This window comes from Ruditapes philippinarum, unplaced genomic scaffold, assembly GCF_026571515.1.
Source record: "Ruditapes philippinarum isolate M1 unplaced genomic scaffold, ASM2657151v2 ctg9783_1_1_1_1, whole genome shotgun sequence".
NCBI lineage: Eukaryota > Metazoa > Mollusca > Bivalvia > Venerida > Veneridae > Ruditapes > Ruditapes philippinarum.
In genome coordinates this window covers 29,823-45,721 of record NW_026866513.1, presented here as the reverse complement: position 1 = coordinate 45,721, position 15,899 = coordinate 29,823, and the positions used below count along the sequence as shown (strand labels likewise).

The 15,899-nt window shown below is 32.7% G+C and overlaps 2 protein-coding genes across 2 annotated transcripts; both read left to right on the top strand.

Annotated features, from left to right (window-relative positions):
* Positions 1-5,398: 5,398 nt before the first annotated feature.
* Positions 5,399-6,738, top strand: LOC132732707 (alpha-(1,3)-fucosyltransferase C-like). Its single transcript, XM_060719179.1, has one exon. The coding sequence runs from the start codon at positions 5,402-5,404 to the stop codon at positions 6,677-6,679; it is 1,278 nt and encodes a 425-aa protein (XP_060575162.1). The 5' UTR covers positions 5,399-5,401; the 3' UTR covers positions 6,680-6,738.
* Positions 6,739-11,711: 4,973 nt separating this feature from the next.
* Positions 11,712-13,001, top strand: LOC132732709 (alpha-(1,3)-fucosyltransferase C-like). Its single transcript, XM_060719182.1, has one exon. The coding sequence runs from the start codon at positions 11,712-11,714 to the stop codon at positions 12,999-13,001; it is 1,290 nt and encodes a 429-aa protein (XP_060575165.1).
* The last annotated feature ends 2,898 nt before the right edge of the window (positions 13,002-15,899 follow it).

Genomic DNA, 15,899 nt, shown 5'->3' with positions numbered 1-15,899 from the left:
AATCATACATTTTTACATTGATTCATTTTTTTTACATTTTGCAAATGTTTATTATACCCCCGCACAACAAAGTTGTAAGGGGGGTATACTGGAATCAGCTTGTCCGTCCGGACGGCCGGAGTCGGTTTTTTCTTGTCCGCCCAATAACTTAAGATTCCTTTGACCCTTAGTCTTCATATTTGGCATGGAGGTTAGTCATGATTAGTAGATGACCCCTATTGATTTTGAGGTCACTAGGTCAAAGGTCAAGGTCACAGGGGCCTTGACTTCAAAAAGCTTGTCCGCCCAATAACTTAAGATTCCTTTGACCTACAGTCGTCATATTTGGCATGGAGGTTAGTCATGATAAGTAGATGACCCCTATTGATTTTGAGGTCACTAGGTCAAAGGTCAAGGTCACAGGGGCCTTGACTTCAAAAAGCTTGTCCGCCCAATAACTTAAGATTCCTTTGACCTACAGTCGTCATATTTGGCATGGAGGTTAGTCATGATTAGTAGATGACCCCTATTGATTTTGAGGTCACTAGGTCAAAGGTCAAGGTCACAGGGGCCTTGACTTCAAAAAGCTTGTCCGCCCAATAACTTAAGATTCCTTTGACCCACAGTCTTCAAATTTGGCATGGATGTTGATCATGACTATAAGGTGACCCCTATTGATTTTGAGGTCACTGGGTCAAAGTTCAAGGTCACAGGGACCTTGACAAAAAAAAAAGCTTTTCTTCTCAATTGCTAAAGAATGTCCTGTCTGCAATGTATTGATTTTGACATTTTCACATTTGAAGCATGTAGAATACATAACTTAGCAATGCACTGGCTTAGTAACCTCAGATTTGGCAGGGAGGTTGTCCTTGCGCTCTAAATGGCCACTGTTGATTCTGACAAAGTGGTATGCGGGGGTATTCACGCCAAGATAGTGGCAGTTCTAGTTCATATTGTTAACATTGGTTCATGTTTGTTTCATGTTGTTTACTTTGATCCATATTTTATTCATTTATTCATATTGTTTAATTTTTAAACATTTTTGTTAAATTTTGTCTACATGGATTCATATTTCATACATTTTTTACATAGATTCATGTTGTTTTCATTGTAGCATATTTTTATTCATATTGTTAACATTTTGATTCATGTTTGTTTCATGTTGTTTTTACTGATTCATATTTCTTTTGTAATTCACATAAGTTTGTTTCTTGTTTGTAACTTCCATTTGTATTTTATTCATGTTCCATGGTTTAACAATTTTTTTTCATTATAATTATAGCCTTGTTAACTCAAAACTGATATTTTTTAGAAAGATCGACATTTTCTATTTTATAATCAGCTACTGTATAAGTGTTTAATTTTGCAACATGGAAATATTTGTGATTTTTGCGAATTGAAATTATTCGCAAATATTAATTTGATCACGCAAAAATTATTTCCTTTTAGGCAAACTTTTTTCTATCATTTGAAAACACGTTTTCATAAAGCATCTTACATGAATAAGTTTGACTGTTAGGGTACCGAGATTAATTTTTCTCATTACTTGTTTGTTTGAGTTTGGTCTTAACAAATCACCAATGTTTTTATGAAACAATAAATGTGTTAATAACACAATAGGGTATTCATATAACAAAAGAATGTTTCAAATTGTGACAAAGAAATGTGTGTCCTTAATCAAACTAACAATGTATATTTCAAACAATTTTATGAATAATAAAGGTATAAACAACTGAATAGAACAATTACAATAACGGCATAGTCTTAACATGCACCTGCTTAATTAATGAAATCACAAAAACATTATTAAATTCAAGACATCATATTTTTGCAAATATTTCTGCACGCAAAAAGTCCACTTTTTGACATTTGCAAAATTTTTGTGACGCATAAATATCCACTTATACAGTATCTGAACTAGTCTAGTTCAATTGAAACTATTTTTTTTATATTGAAAACTTACTTATTGGAAAATAAGACTTTTTGATTGTTCAGATATTACTAAAGAGAAACTGAATTGCTTTGTCATTATAATTTATAGTCTAATGCTTGTTTCCAGTGCTTTTTTAACTTTGGAATACATTGTATATGAATAAAGAATCCAAAATGATTTAATGGACTTACATGGGTAATATTTCTCCAACTGTCATATTGAAATGGATTATATGAAATCTACTACATTTTTGTACTATCTAAATCCACTAATTACAATGAATTTTTCTTAAATTATTTGTTAAAGCCTTTAACAGTTTAAGCTATTACTTAGCATTTTCTTGTCATGAGAATTATTGAAATTTATTGAGATTATTGTAACTACAATATACGTTGTGCTACTGATAGATGTAAATATTGTGTAGCTGTTAAAGCAGCATGGCTCCAGATTCATGCTTATTTTCATGATTTTTTTTTTTTGAAATGCATTTAAAAGTAAAGTACAAAATTTAATGTTTTGTTAAGTGAACAAAAAAGAAATAATATCACATTGCAAACAGCACTTATAACCCATGTAATTTACCTAAAAGAGGTTAAAATATGCAAAAATAGCCCCATATGTGTTAGTAACGCAGAAGAATATGGTAAAAAATACTGCAAAATCGGTTATAATTCACACATGTATCTTAAATCATTGTACTTTTCTTAGAATCTCAGTGCTTTTTTCTCAAGTTTGATTTAATTGAAATATTTTGGTTCATCTGGAGGCATGCTGCTTTAAGGTATATTCAAGTAAGAATTTAATAAAGCATTTTCATCAAAAATCTTGTTTTATATTTTTTTAGCCCAGGCCTGAATAACATACAATAATCAAATAAACTATGCTAACATTTGATATTACATAACATTGATAACTCTGTAAATATAAAATAATAATGTTTTGACTTCACACAAAGCGGATGCGCAGGCTTGTCTGGATCCATGCCTGAGCAAACGCATTACGTTGGTTTTGTTGTGACGCGGCTCGCATAGTTTATTTATTTTTTTATCCAAATTAGACATATTCAGTAAGAATTTCATAGATTTCAATGAATTTCTGAGATAAAAATATTTTACAAACAAAAAGAGCATAGTCACTGTATAGCTTTAAATGGAATATATTATTCTCACCTTGGCTTACAAAAAAAAACACAGTCATACTGTGACGGACCTGCCATGTTAGAATTTATAAAACTATGTTATTGTCTTCTTGCTTTTTCTGCTGATTTTGTGTAATGAATTCACTCTACTTCAAATTTGAACAGTTTATTTGAAAAAAAAATCGGTATTGTCATACAAAATTGAGTTGCCAACAGTAAAGAGCCTTGTCTGACTGCACAGATGTACAGGCTGACCTAGCTCTATACAAAGGATGATCACTTTCGGGTTATATTAGGGTTAAAACTGAAAACAGTTTTACTGAATACTGTTTAAAGCTCTCTACTGGGCAAGGGAGGAAATGAGTTAATCACTGACCATGTCAGATGGAGTTGTGGTCATGGGAGATAGTGAATAATAATATGAGCCGCGTCACGACAAAACCAACGTAATGCGTTTGCGACCAGCATGAATCCAGACCAGCTTGCGCATCCGCGCAGTCTGATCAGGATCCATGCTGTTGGCTTACAAACCCAATAACAAGTAGAGAAACTGACAGCGAACAGCATGGATCCTGATCAGACTGCGCGGTTGCGCAGGCTGGTCTGGATCCATGCTGGTCGCAAACCAATTTTTTAGTGCGATAATGATATGGCAACAGTAAGTTACTGCAATGGCGACAATGCAGTAGTATTATTGCACTTTCATATTGTCGACATCACACTGGTTATCGCGTTATCGTCATTGCACTATCGTATTGTCATCATTGCACTGTCGCATTGTTCACCTCTGAATTATAATGTATAACCATGATGGCTCTAACGCATTCCGTAGTCATCACGTTATTTCACAATTATGGACATTTTTATATGTTTCTTTAAAACCCTGTAACGCACGTTTTGTATGGTTTTATATCATAAATCTGATGTTCAAATGGAGATTAATCAATATTGTTAGTTTCAAATAGCGTGATTTGTAAATATATTGCCGAATTTAACATTTCATGCAAATAAAATTAAGGAGATAATTAGAAATTTATTTTTGATAAAGTATAATCCAGTTTGTTTTTCAATTGAAATGAATGCATTAATTTTAACGTTAAACTATAATGTATATAACCATTTGCTGTATATACTTACATATTTTTGGAAACTGTTTAAGAAGAACAATTATACATGTATAATATACATGCATGCGACGAACTCTGGGAGGGTGGCCGTTTTTGTTATGTTGCCGACACAGGCAGTATTGTCGTACCTCCTCCAACCGCCAAGGAACGAAGAAATGGTTACAGAAGACTGGGCTTGAAAAGACAACCCCGATGAGACTACTACAGTGGACCGGCATGGACGGTAAAATTCTTGGACATATGGTTCATTCAAGCGCCGTCCGAGTATAAATAAAACTAAACACAACATCAACAAAATATGTCACATCCTTTAAGATCTTTAAGCCATCTGAGTTAATTGTATTTTGCCAATATCCATAGGAAGCTCTAACCATGTATAAACCAAATTGCCACATGCGTATTATCGCAAGTACATGTATGCATTGAATTAATGTCTTATTATGTAACGGAAGACAATAAAAAGCAACATATCTGGCGAATCACTTTTTGCCTATCTGAATTCAGCTCACATTGATTGATGAAGATTTAGAAAGTTTTAAACATTAAGCATGTAAATATAATGAAAGTGGTTTGACTTCGCATTCATGTGTATTTCATTTATGTGGACTAGGAGCGAAAAGGTCAGATCTGCAAATAAAGATTGCAATCTTTTCTGTAAATGATTTGACTTTTAGTAAGTTTCATTATCGTTTGAGCAAACACAGTAATTGAAATAACAGTTGACACTTATTTGTGAAAATATGCATAAAAATACTCCTTAAGTAACGGGTTTGAAATATAAAGAAGAAATAAAAAAGATACCATTACTGTTATTTTGATAATAGATTAATATTAGGCCGAAACGTAAATAAAGCTATTACATCGATAACCAATCTGTTTAAACGTTGGATTAGGAAAAGATGTGTATAGAAAAACTGCAGTTAAATAATATCCATAAAAATGATTTAAAATGTAAAATCTTGAACTATCCAATTTATATTTCATTACGTCAGGTTACCGTCGCACGATAATCGTCTAGCTCTGTTATTTGATACAGAAACGTCTTTAACTAAACATATAAAGAGTAAAAGGGGAATGTATTCACTGGTAATCTTGGTTTTTATGTAAAAGAAAGGGTATTTCATTATGATGACCTGGAAAGACTATATGAGTATCTCTGTAGTTAAAAGGGTCATTCCTTTATTTTGTATTTGTCTCGGTTTGTCTTATATGATGCCGTTCATCATGGAATCAGAAATTTTACAATTTCAGACTAATCAACAACATGTGATTACTAGTGTAAAGGAATTATTAGACAGGAACCCCGAGAACAGTGAACTGCACAGAACTCTGGACGGTCTTTTCCGACAAGCAATGAACCGTTCTAAATTACAGTCCGTAGAACGTGATGTAAACAATAGAAATCGTACACGTACTTTAAATGAATTCGATACCGCGAATAGGGGGAATAACACTAAAAGAAACCGCATGAATCGAAAGAAAATAATGGCTTATTTTCCGCACCAGCACCGGCTGTCGAAAGAGATAGACACGCTTGACATGAGAGTGTGTGCCGTTTCTAATTGTAAAGTTTATCGGATGTCGGCAGAAATTAATGGTACTCTTCTAGATGCCGATGCAGTCCTTATCCAAGGTAACAGAATGCCTACACATTTTCCAACTCGTAGAGACTCTAATCAAGTATTCGTGTTTTTAAATAACGAGCCTCCTTTGTATATACAAATGACTAATCTTTCCAGTGCTATTTTCGTGAACTATTTTAACTGGACTATGACATACAGAACAGATTCGGATATACCATTTCCATATGGTGCAATTTTGTCAAATGATGAGCAAAATTATACTGATTATCTGAATAACGTAGGACGAGAAAGGAGAAATAAGCTTCATAAAAAGAAAGACTTAGACAAGGATTACTCGGCTATATATAAACACAAGGATAAAGGTGTATTATGGATTGTAAGTCACTGCTCAACAAAGTCTAAAAGAGAAAAGTATGTTGATAAGATGAGAGAACATATTAAAGTAGATCAGTTTGGAGGTTGTAATGACAACGAGATCGGACAGAAAATGTATCGTACTGCTGAAATGTGGACACGTTACAAGTTTTACCTTGCTTTTGAAAATACGTATTGTATTGATTATTTAACAGAAAAAGTGTATAACTGGTTTGACCTAGACATCATACTTGTGGTTCGAGGTGGGTGTGATTATACCAAATTTCTGCCCAATGGTACTTATGTAAACGCAAACAATTTTGAAAACGCAGCAGCATTATCAAATTATCTGAATGAGTTAGGTGCGAATAAGACTGAGTATATCAACTTCTTGAAACGTAAAGATACCTATCGGGTATATAAAGAGCAGGAAATGGTACAGTCATCATTTTGTAACTTGTGTGAAAAACTGAATAATGTTAACGACAACATAAAGTCCGTGGAAAATATTTACAAGTGGTGGCAGCAGGACGCGTGTTGGAGGATTAGAAAAAATAAATTTTGAATTAATTTATAATGAATATTCTTTTTTTACATTCCATTTCAACATTCTTATCAGTTAATGCATTTTTAAAAAATGTCCAAATAATATGCATTTCACATTATTGTTAAAAAGCATATAAAGTAAGCACTATAAATAGTCACTGATCACGATAAAGGGTAATAACTCAAATTAATCTTAAATTTTACCAAGACTTTGCCCCGTTCTCTGTACGAGTGGCAATACAATAAAATAAAAGAACATTAAATAATTACAATAATAATTGTGAACTTAGTACATGTAGTTGTAGAGGACTTTGATGTTTATCACAATATAATTTATATCTAAAATTGATGCACTACACACCAGCTTGTGTCTCGAGTAATATTAACGTGTCTTAATGAAATGACACATTTCATGTCGCATGACAGAAAGTCATATTTTAAGTATAGATTTTTTTATATCTATGTTTGTTTGTTTGTTTCATTTTACGCCTTTTACCAACAATAGTTCAGTCATATAGGCGGGTAGATTCCTAACCATCGTTCCTGGAGAGTTACATGTACACCAGTACTAGACTACCTTCCTCCGCGCTAAACTACAAGAGCATCTCCAGGGGTTCGAACCCACGCCAGAGAGGTAACTGGATTGGAATAATATACACTAGCGAAGTAATGCTAGGACTTGTATCTTTATACTTATATTACTCTATAAAAATAAACTTTTGCGAGATTATACAAGGAGTGGTTTTACTCAGGGGCAAATTTGTGCATGATATGAAGCACGGCAGGTCACCGGAGGTTTCATAGTTATGGCATGACTTAATTAAGCTCGATAAAAACAAACAAAATATGATATGCGTCTATTTTGTCATTTCTGCATGGATTTTATCAACTAATAATGACAATGATTTTCACTAAAGGAACTTTGTCATACACAGAGGTACAGGGCCAGAATTGAATCTTTATTTCTTGATGGAGGATTTGGAGCTATCTTACCCATCCCGACGCCGGCGCAACAGTTTGGCTAAAGCTTTAGATGTAATTTAGGAATCGACATAATATATAATTTTATATCGACTGAAGCGAGTAACGAGTTGTTTGTAAGGGAGATTAGCAAAGTAAAGAAGTCATTGTAGAACATGCGTGATTACTTATCTTGAATTCATTTATAAAACATAAACAGTCTAGACAGAAATATCAAATATCCCCCAGTAATACAATCTATATTTTGCACATCAAACTGACCTTAAAACTATCCCAAGTTATAATGTCTTTTGTTCTTCTTTCGAAAGGATTTACAAAAGTTTTATACCATTTGCATCATGGTTTAAGAGCATGTTAAATTCTTATCACATGTAAAAAAAACGAGCGCTGAATGTGATTTTTTCCGTAATGGTAGCGAATTGTAAACAAAGTAAAATTTTGACTTCAATACTAAATCACTATAAATATGCTAATTGCTAATAAGTAACAGCGATGGTTCATGCAATTGGTCAATGAGTAACACTTTTTTGAAATTATATCAGAGCATCAAAGATGAATCAATGACATCATCATTATTGAATCCATCATCACGTCATCGACAAAATTGTCACCATTTATTACATGATTTGCAGTGGAAAACTGGAAATGGATATCATATTTGATAATTTTCAAAGTGAAATTATAGCTCTAATTGATAATTTTCACTGTACTGTAGTCGGACTTGATTTGAATGCGGATGGAGATAATATGTCATACCTAAATAGAGGATATTTGTTTGTTTGTGTGTAAGATGAAATTTTATTTATATTTGGTGATTGGTAATTTGAATGAATAGAATTAAGTATGTTTTCTTCTTTTTGTTACTTTTGACATTTAAGTTATTTATCAATTTCAGCTTTACTTTTCTTTAAACAGCCTGACATTGTCAGAATTTTCAGCGAAAATAAAATTCAGGAAAGTCTTAAAAAGTAGTAGTGTAAAGTTATATTTTGATAATTTTCACTATCAAGTTATCAAATATAATTTTCACAGATAAATCAGTAATCCACTGAAAAGCATAAAATAAATAGAATTATCAACAGGAATAAATTCTGACGTATGTAAATTTTGCTTCTTTAGGAGAAGCAAGTAAATAACTGCATACTTGTGTTGAAAATGTAACAAATTTCAAGAAATTTTACAGAACTAAATTTTAACATTAGTACAGTGACGTCATGATGTAATGACATCATGAAAAAGAACGCATGACGTTACGCGAAGTGACTTAAAAGCATCATGAAATTAAAAGATTTTTTTGCATGTAAGATAAGACTTTTTAGAACATTTTTAATATTTATGCCTTGACTTACCATCAATTGTTGATAGTAGCATTGAGCGATGTTCTAGTTTGAAGTGACTAGATCTACTTTCAACAAATATCGAGTTTGGTCAAAAGGAAGATGCACGGTGGAAAGGAGAAGATAATGTGAACATTTCAGGACAGATTTGTCGGATGTATGTTAGGTTAACGAGGGACATTTACCGAAGCTGATTCCTCTTCAACATTAGATTGTATAAAATCAGATGTACTGAATGACCGGGAAAATACACTTTAAGTTTACGGCGGGCACATAAAAAACTGCAGACATTTGCGCAATTACAGACGTACAAAAAATTACGTTAACATCAATACTTCTGTTCCATAAAAAGGCATCTGATTATGTTCCTAACAGTGGGCTTATGTATGTGCATTTGAATCATTCTTGTGTGTATTAAAATGAGGTTCTGCATATTTTCTTCAATCTGTTATCAGTATGAAATCAAACTTTTGATACAGCGCGTACTGCTTTAAGTCACGCTAAACTACTGTTTTCATTTGTGACATAATTTTCATTCACATCGGCCCTTTTGTATGAGAGTAGAAAAAAATATGGCGCATAGAACTCGCATTTACCACCTATAGACAAGGAGTTCAATGCTTACGCACTTTTAAAAGCTTAATTAAGACCACTTAAATGCATTAGATAGTTTAATTCTTGCTTGGTTGTATACCTACGAATCTTGTAATGCATCATTATCCACCAAATGTGAAACACCCTGAATGTATTAAAAGGAGTTAAAATAATTTTTTGTATTCACTTTTGCATCAGTTGTCAAGCTACACTGTTGGTTAATTCTCTGGATTAGGAATGCACAAAAAGCTATTCAGATTCTAAGGAAATATCTTACATGCAATGAATTCTAATTCTAAAAACCGTATACATGAATAACCTCTTATATGCTCAAGGGAGACTGACTCATATATTATGTTTTGACCATTGCCACCTTTGAAAATGACCAGTAAAATGAATGTAAATGTATTTATATAAATTACAGTTGTCAACAAAAAGGGAAATTTAGATTAACCATTTATATCGAAAAAACTGCACCATATTAATTATATTTTGCTGAAAATGCCCCAAAACCACGTAAAAGCTTTAAGTACCGTAAGTATCAGATTTCACACTTAATTTTGTAGATTTTGTTATTAAAGTGTGTAAAGCCATCTATATATCTGATGCAAACATTAATGCTTAAAATAAAAAAATATCCAAAATGCTTGTATGAAATAAATATGGCAATTAATTGTCTTAAAAGGGAATGACGCATGCACAAAAACATTGCTACTTGTATTCTGATTACGTACATTATTCATGTGTATTAAATAACAGGGACATTCTATGTTACAACCATATAATAATGGAACCAATATAATTTTACTGTTGATAAATTTCATTAAAATATTTCATAAGATATATCAAGAAAGGATATTTGCTATTTGCAGTACTAAGATTAATTTAGAAAAATGTCATTAAAATTCCTTTCGATTTTCAAGTGAAATAGCATCAAAATAAAAAGACAAAGCGGATAATTAACTAGTAATCGCCGGCGTAACTTATTGTTATTTTTTGTTGTTGAATTTATGCATACGCTCTGTATCATATTTTTCATCACTACATGCAAGCTCATGGAGGCCAAACCCCTGAATAAAATGACTTGTATTAAATCAGCTCACCTCTAGATTCACGCTATCTTTCATGAATATTTAGAGCCTTGTAATGGTAATTATAGATAATATATTTAAATGATTTAATAAATCACGTGATACGTTATCAAATTACACTTGTGATCCTTATACCATAAAATTACCTAAAATTTCCTAAGATATGCCAAAACACGCACAAAAATTCCTTTCTCCTGTAGAAGTGGAGGTAGAAAGAAATGATTGAAACACGCACAACGCCCATTCTCAATAATAGGGAACATTTGAGGGGTGGAAATTTCAACAACGCTAACGTTGATTTTACATTGACAAAATAGGTTTTGAACAATAGTTAATAACCCAATTGTCCAATTGCATGATATTTTTCACAAGAAACAAACAATTGCGAAGATACGGTTTCTCAAAGTTAGTACGTGTTTTTCCCTCTGGTACCTACGTTACTTTCAGACTAACATTTACATTTTCTCACTTATTTGGACATATTTATTGACGTAGTCTATGTTTTTCAAAACTTATACTGTCAAGCAACATTAAAATACAAATCGTATAATAATATCGCTATCAACGGCTGTACATATAACGTTAAGACACAAAGCGCAATCATTGCTTCGGGCTCCTGATGCCCACTTGGTACCAGAACTCTAAATATTTCGTCAGTTATTGAACCATCAGTCTGTTTTAATACGGGATGATAATAACAGAAATCCCACACAGTGCCTGAGAGGTACAATTACATATTTTATTTTTTATTGCCCTTTTCATTGTCATGATACCTCCTCATGATTAACATCTGTCACACTACTCAGTTAATTGATGCAGAAACGTCTTAAGCTAATTATTTGCATATTCTTACAGAAATAAGGGATATATCCCCATCTAATCTAATAAAGTATCAATATAATATTCTTGTGCCGTTCTGAATTATATTTATATGTTGGGATATTTCATTATGATCACCAGCAGAGAATGTACGAGTAATTATGTAATAAAAAGAGCGATACTTTTATTTTTCATTTGTCTCGGTTTGTCTTATATGATTACGTTCATGATGGAACCAGAAATTTTACGATTTCAAACTGAACGGCAAAATGTGATCGATAGAGTAAAGGAATTATTAGAAAGGAACCCCGAGGACAGTGATCTGCATAAAACTCTGGACGATCTCTTCCGACAAGCAACGGAGCTTTCAAATACAAAGCAGCAATCTGTAGAACGCGATGAAGATAACATAAATGATTCACGTACTTTAAAGAATTTCAGAACTTCGAATAAAGGGAAGGACAGTCAGACAAACCGCATTACAGTGAATGATCAAATAAAAATTATTGCTTATTTTCCGCGTCAGATTAGGCTGTCAAAAGAGATAGACGCGGTAGACATGAGCGTGTGTTCCGTCACTAATTGTAATGTACATCGGATGACGGCAGAAATTAATGGCACTATATTAGATGCTGATGCAGTCCTTATCCAAGGTAACAGAATGCCTAAACATCTTCCAACTCGTAGAGACTGTAATCAAGTCTTCGTGTTTTTAAATAACGAGCCTCCTTTGTATATACAAATGACAGATCTTTCCAATGAAATGTTCGTAAACTATTTTAACTGGACCATGACATATAGAACAGATTCTGATATACCATTTCTTTATGGCACAATTGTGTCAAATGATGAGCAAAATTATACTGATTATCTAAATAATGTCGGACGAAAAAGGAGAAATGAGCTACATATAAATAAAGACTTAGACAAGGATTACTCGGCTTTATATAAACAAAAGGATAAAGGTGTTTTTTGGATTGTAAGTCACTGCTCAACAAAGTCTAAAAGAGAAAAGTATGTTGATAAGATGAGAGAAAATATCAAAGTAGATCAGTTTGGAGGTTGTAATGAAAATAAGATCGCACGTAAAACTTATTATTCTACTGAAAATTGGACACGTTACAAGTTTTACCTTGCTTTTGAAAATACGTATTGTATTGATTATTTAACAGAAAAAGTTTATAACTGGTTTGAACTGGACATCATACTTGTGGTTCGAGGTGGGTGTGATTATACCAAATTTCTGCCCAATGGTACTTATGTAGACGCAAACAATTTTGAAAACGCAGCCGCATTATCAAATTATCTAAATGAGTTAGGTGCGAATAAGACTGAGTATATCAACTTCTTGAAACGTAAAGATACCTATCGGGTATATAAAGAGCAGGAAATGGTACAGTCATCATTTTGTAACTTGTGTGAAAAACTGAATAATGTTAACGACAACATAAAGTCCGTGGAAAATATATACAAGTGGTGGCAGCAGGACGCGTGTTGGAATATTAAAAATCCTTTATAATTATAAATTGACATTCATTTTACATTTTCATTCTCATTTCACCTTATTATCAATGAAAGAATTCATTGTTGAAAATATGTCCGTTTCATTATACGTGTTAACAATCTATTTGTTATTACGTTATTTAGTAGAATATTAGTACCTGCGTTCTCTTCCAAACATTTTTAAAGTGATTAAATTATAAAATGGCTTTTTTTATACCAAAGTGCCAATCCCGGTTGTACACTCTCGCACGTTCTATTTCCAACACGTTTGTACAAATATTTTGGGAATCATTTTCACAACTCACGGTAATATGTTAACATTTTCAAACAGTATCAGATATCTATATGAAGGAAACTCAAATGTTCAAACTATCTCTTTCTAAGGACCAACATTATTTCAGTAGTAAACCTGATGCTTATAGACGACTTTGATAACAATAAAATTCATAAGTATATTAAATTTATGAATCTGAAATATATGCATGTATAAAAATGTACAATATACATAATACAACATCTAGTGTGTAGTCCCTCTCTCAATGAAAATTGATAAAATAATATTAACCATTTTGATAACATTGGAGTAAAATTTGTTTATATAATCATCTATCTATATTTTTTTTTCAGTCTCATTCATACATACATTTGTGCAAATCATACATATTCTTAATGAAAAGAATTTATGAAACTAAACATGCATATGAACATTCTTCAATTAGAAAGTTTGGTATCAAATGTACATAATCATATATAATAACACATATTTCAAAGGTTAAAACAGACATTGCCTAAGTCTAGACTAAAAGTCTACTTCATTAAATATAGTTTCAGGAATGTCAGACAAAACCCCTTTGGACAAAATCCCCTTCATGATTTTTGTATATCTGAACATAATCCAATCCATGGGTGGAAATAATCCCTTTCAGGTGTGAAATTTTAAAGGGGACAAAATCCCCTCAATAAAATTACTACCTAGGACCCCCCTCCCCCTCGGATGAATTTTCTGTTTATAGAGTGGGTATGAGAGCGACATACTGCATTATGCTGTGTGGTGATTGCTAGTCCTTTATTCGGCAATATTGGTTTCAACATGACTTCTATACTGCTAAGGCCTGTGCTAGATGGACAGTGTTGCACAATTCATCATTTGAAACAATTAAAATAAACACTGTTAAACTAATTAAAATGTTTTTCATACTTATCAATTTAAAACAATTAAAGAAATTGCCTTATCAAATATATTTGTTATGCAGTTGATTATTTACACAATTATAATGAACACTGCTAAACTAATTAACTCGTTTTCAATGATAATTTGGTTGATAATTGATCTGAACAAATAAAAAAAATCAAGCTTGTATAATTATAAAGGTTAACTTGATACATAATTATAAATAAAAAAAAAAAGTTCATTTTTCATCAATTTTTATAGAGCATAATAATACATAATTCAGCAATTTTTATGGAGCATAATAATACATTACAAACCTATGAAACAAGTAGGGTAGGTAAGGGGAGTTTGTCCAGCCTTGCAAAAACATTAAGGGGATTATGTCCACCCATGGAGGGGAATTTGTCCGGGTATGCGAAGAAGATTTTGTCCAAAGGGGATCATGTCCGTACACCTAGTTTCAGATATGTTTCAAGTCTATATGTTGTTATATCTTGTTGAAATCTTTGTCTTGTTTATGCGAAAATTGATGTATGGCAAGCTCCATTTCGGTCTGCTTTGACAAAATCACGGTCTTCCAAGGTGTTCCGTAAGGAACATCGTTACCTCGTACCGCGACCTCTGGTGAACTACACGCCTGGCGCGACGAAACGATTCACCAAAGCAACAAGACGATCGATGTGCTCAAGGGACATGAGGAAACGGAAACACGTTGTCTCGTCGCTCTATTCCATCGTCTTATTGTTTCGTCAATTCGGCGAATCGTTCCGTCACTTCGGCGTATCGTTTCGCCACTTCGGCGTATCATTTCGTCACTTCGGCGTATCGTTTCGTCGCTTTAGTATATCGACTCGTCACTTCGGCATATTGTGTTGTCGCTTTGGCGGTTTAGTTCTATCAGAGGCCGATGGTGCGAAGAAACGATGGACGCAAGGTTACACCGTCGAAATAGCAACACGTTCGTTTGAATGGAAACAAAACTTTAACTGAATACTTCTTCCCATTCAGTTGTTTAAAGACAAAGAGCATAACCCTTGCAAACAAAGTACTCGTTTACACAAAGTGTTACGTTTAAGACGGCGATTAAATCCCTTGTTTGTTCATACTTAAAAGGTGATTTAAACATTACTTTATTTTAGATACTTACTTTCAGAAAAAAGTTAATTCTACAAATATCTTAGCAGGCTGGCTTTGGAAACATTTCTTGTAAGCTCTTAGTTTTTAAAAAATAAAAATAAAGTTTCAATAATTTAACATTACAGAACGTTAGGGGTATTTATGTCAAATAACACACTACTGCTTGCATTGTCGTATATACATGTGTATATGTATAAATGATATTTGTATGGATATGTGTGAACGGATAATTCAACTTATTAAATGCCTGCATCTCAGATGATAATATTGCTAATCTTGCATATATTACTATTGAAGCTTATAATATAATGCCCAGGCTTTAATATTGTACATGTCAAGTGACACCTGGATAGCTTTAGTCTTTGCTTTGCGCAAGCCCACATGTTTCCATGACAATCAACATGATGAAATATTCAGTATAATGCATTTTTGCTAATTTCAGAGCTGCTGTGTTCTTTAAATGTTTCATTATTCATTGATTGCAATATTTCATATGCCATGTCCTACTTAAGATATCCATTCATTTGTGTATAGAATAAGATCATAACGGTTGCTATAACAAAGTTGACCAAAAACACGGTGTATATGTGTATTTAAGGTTTCTTC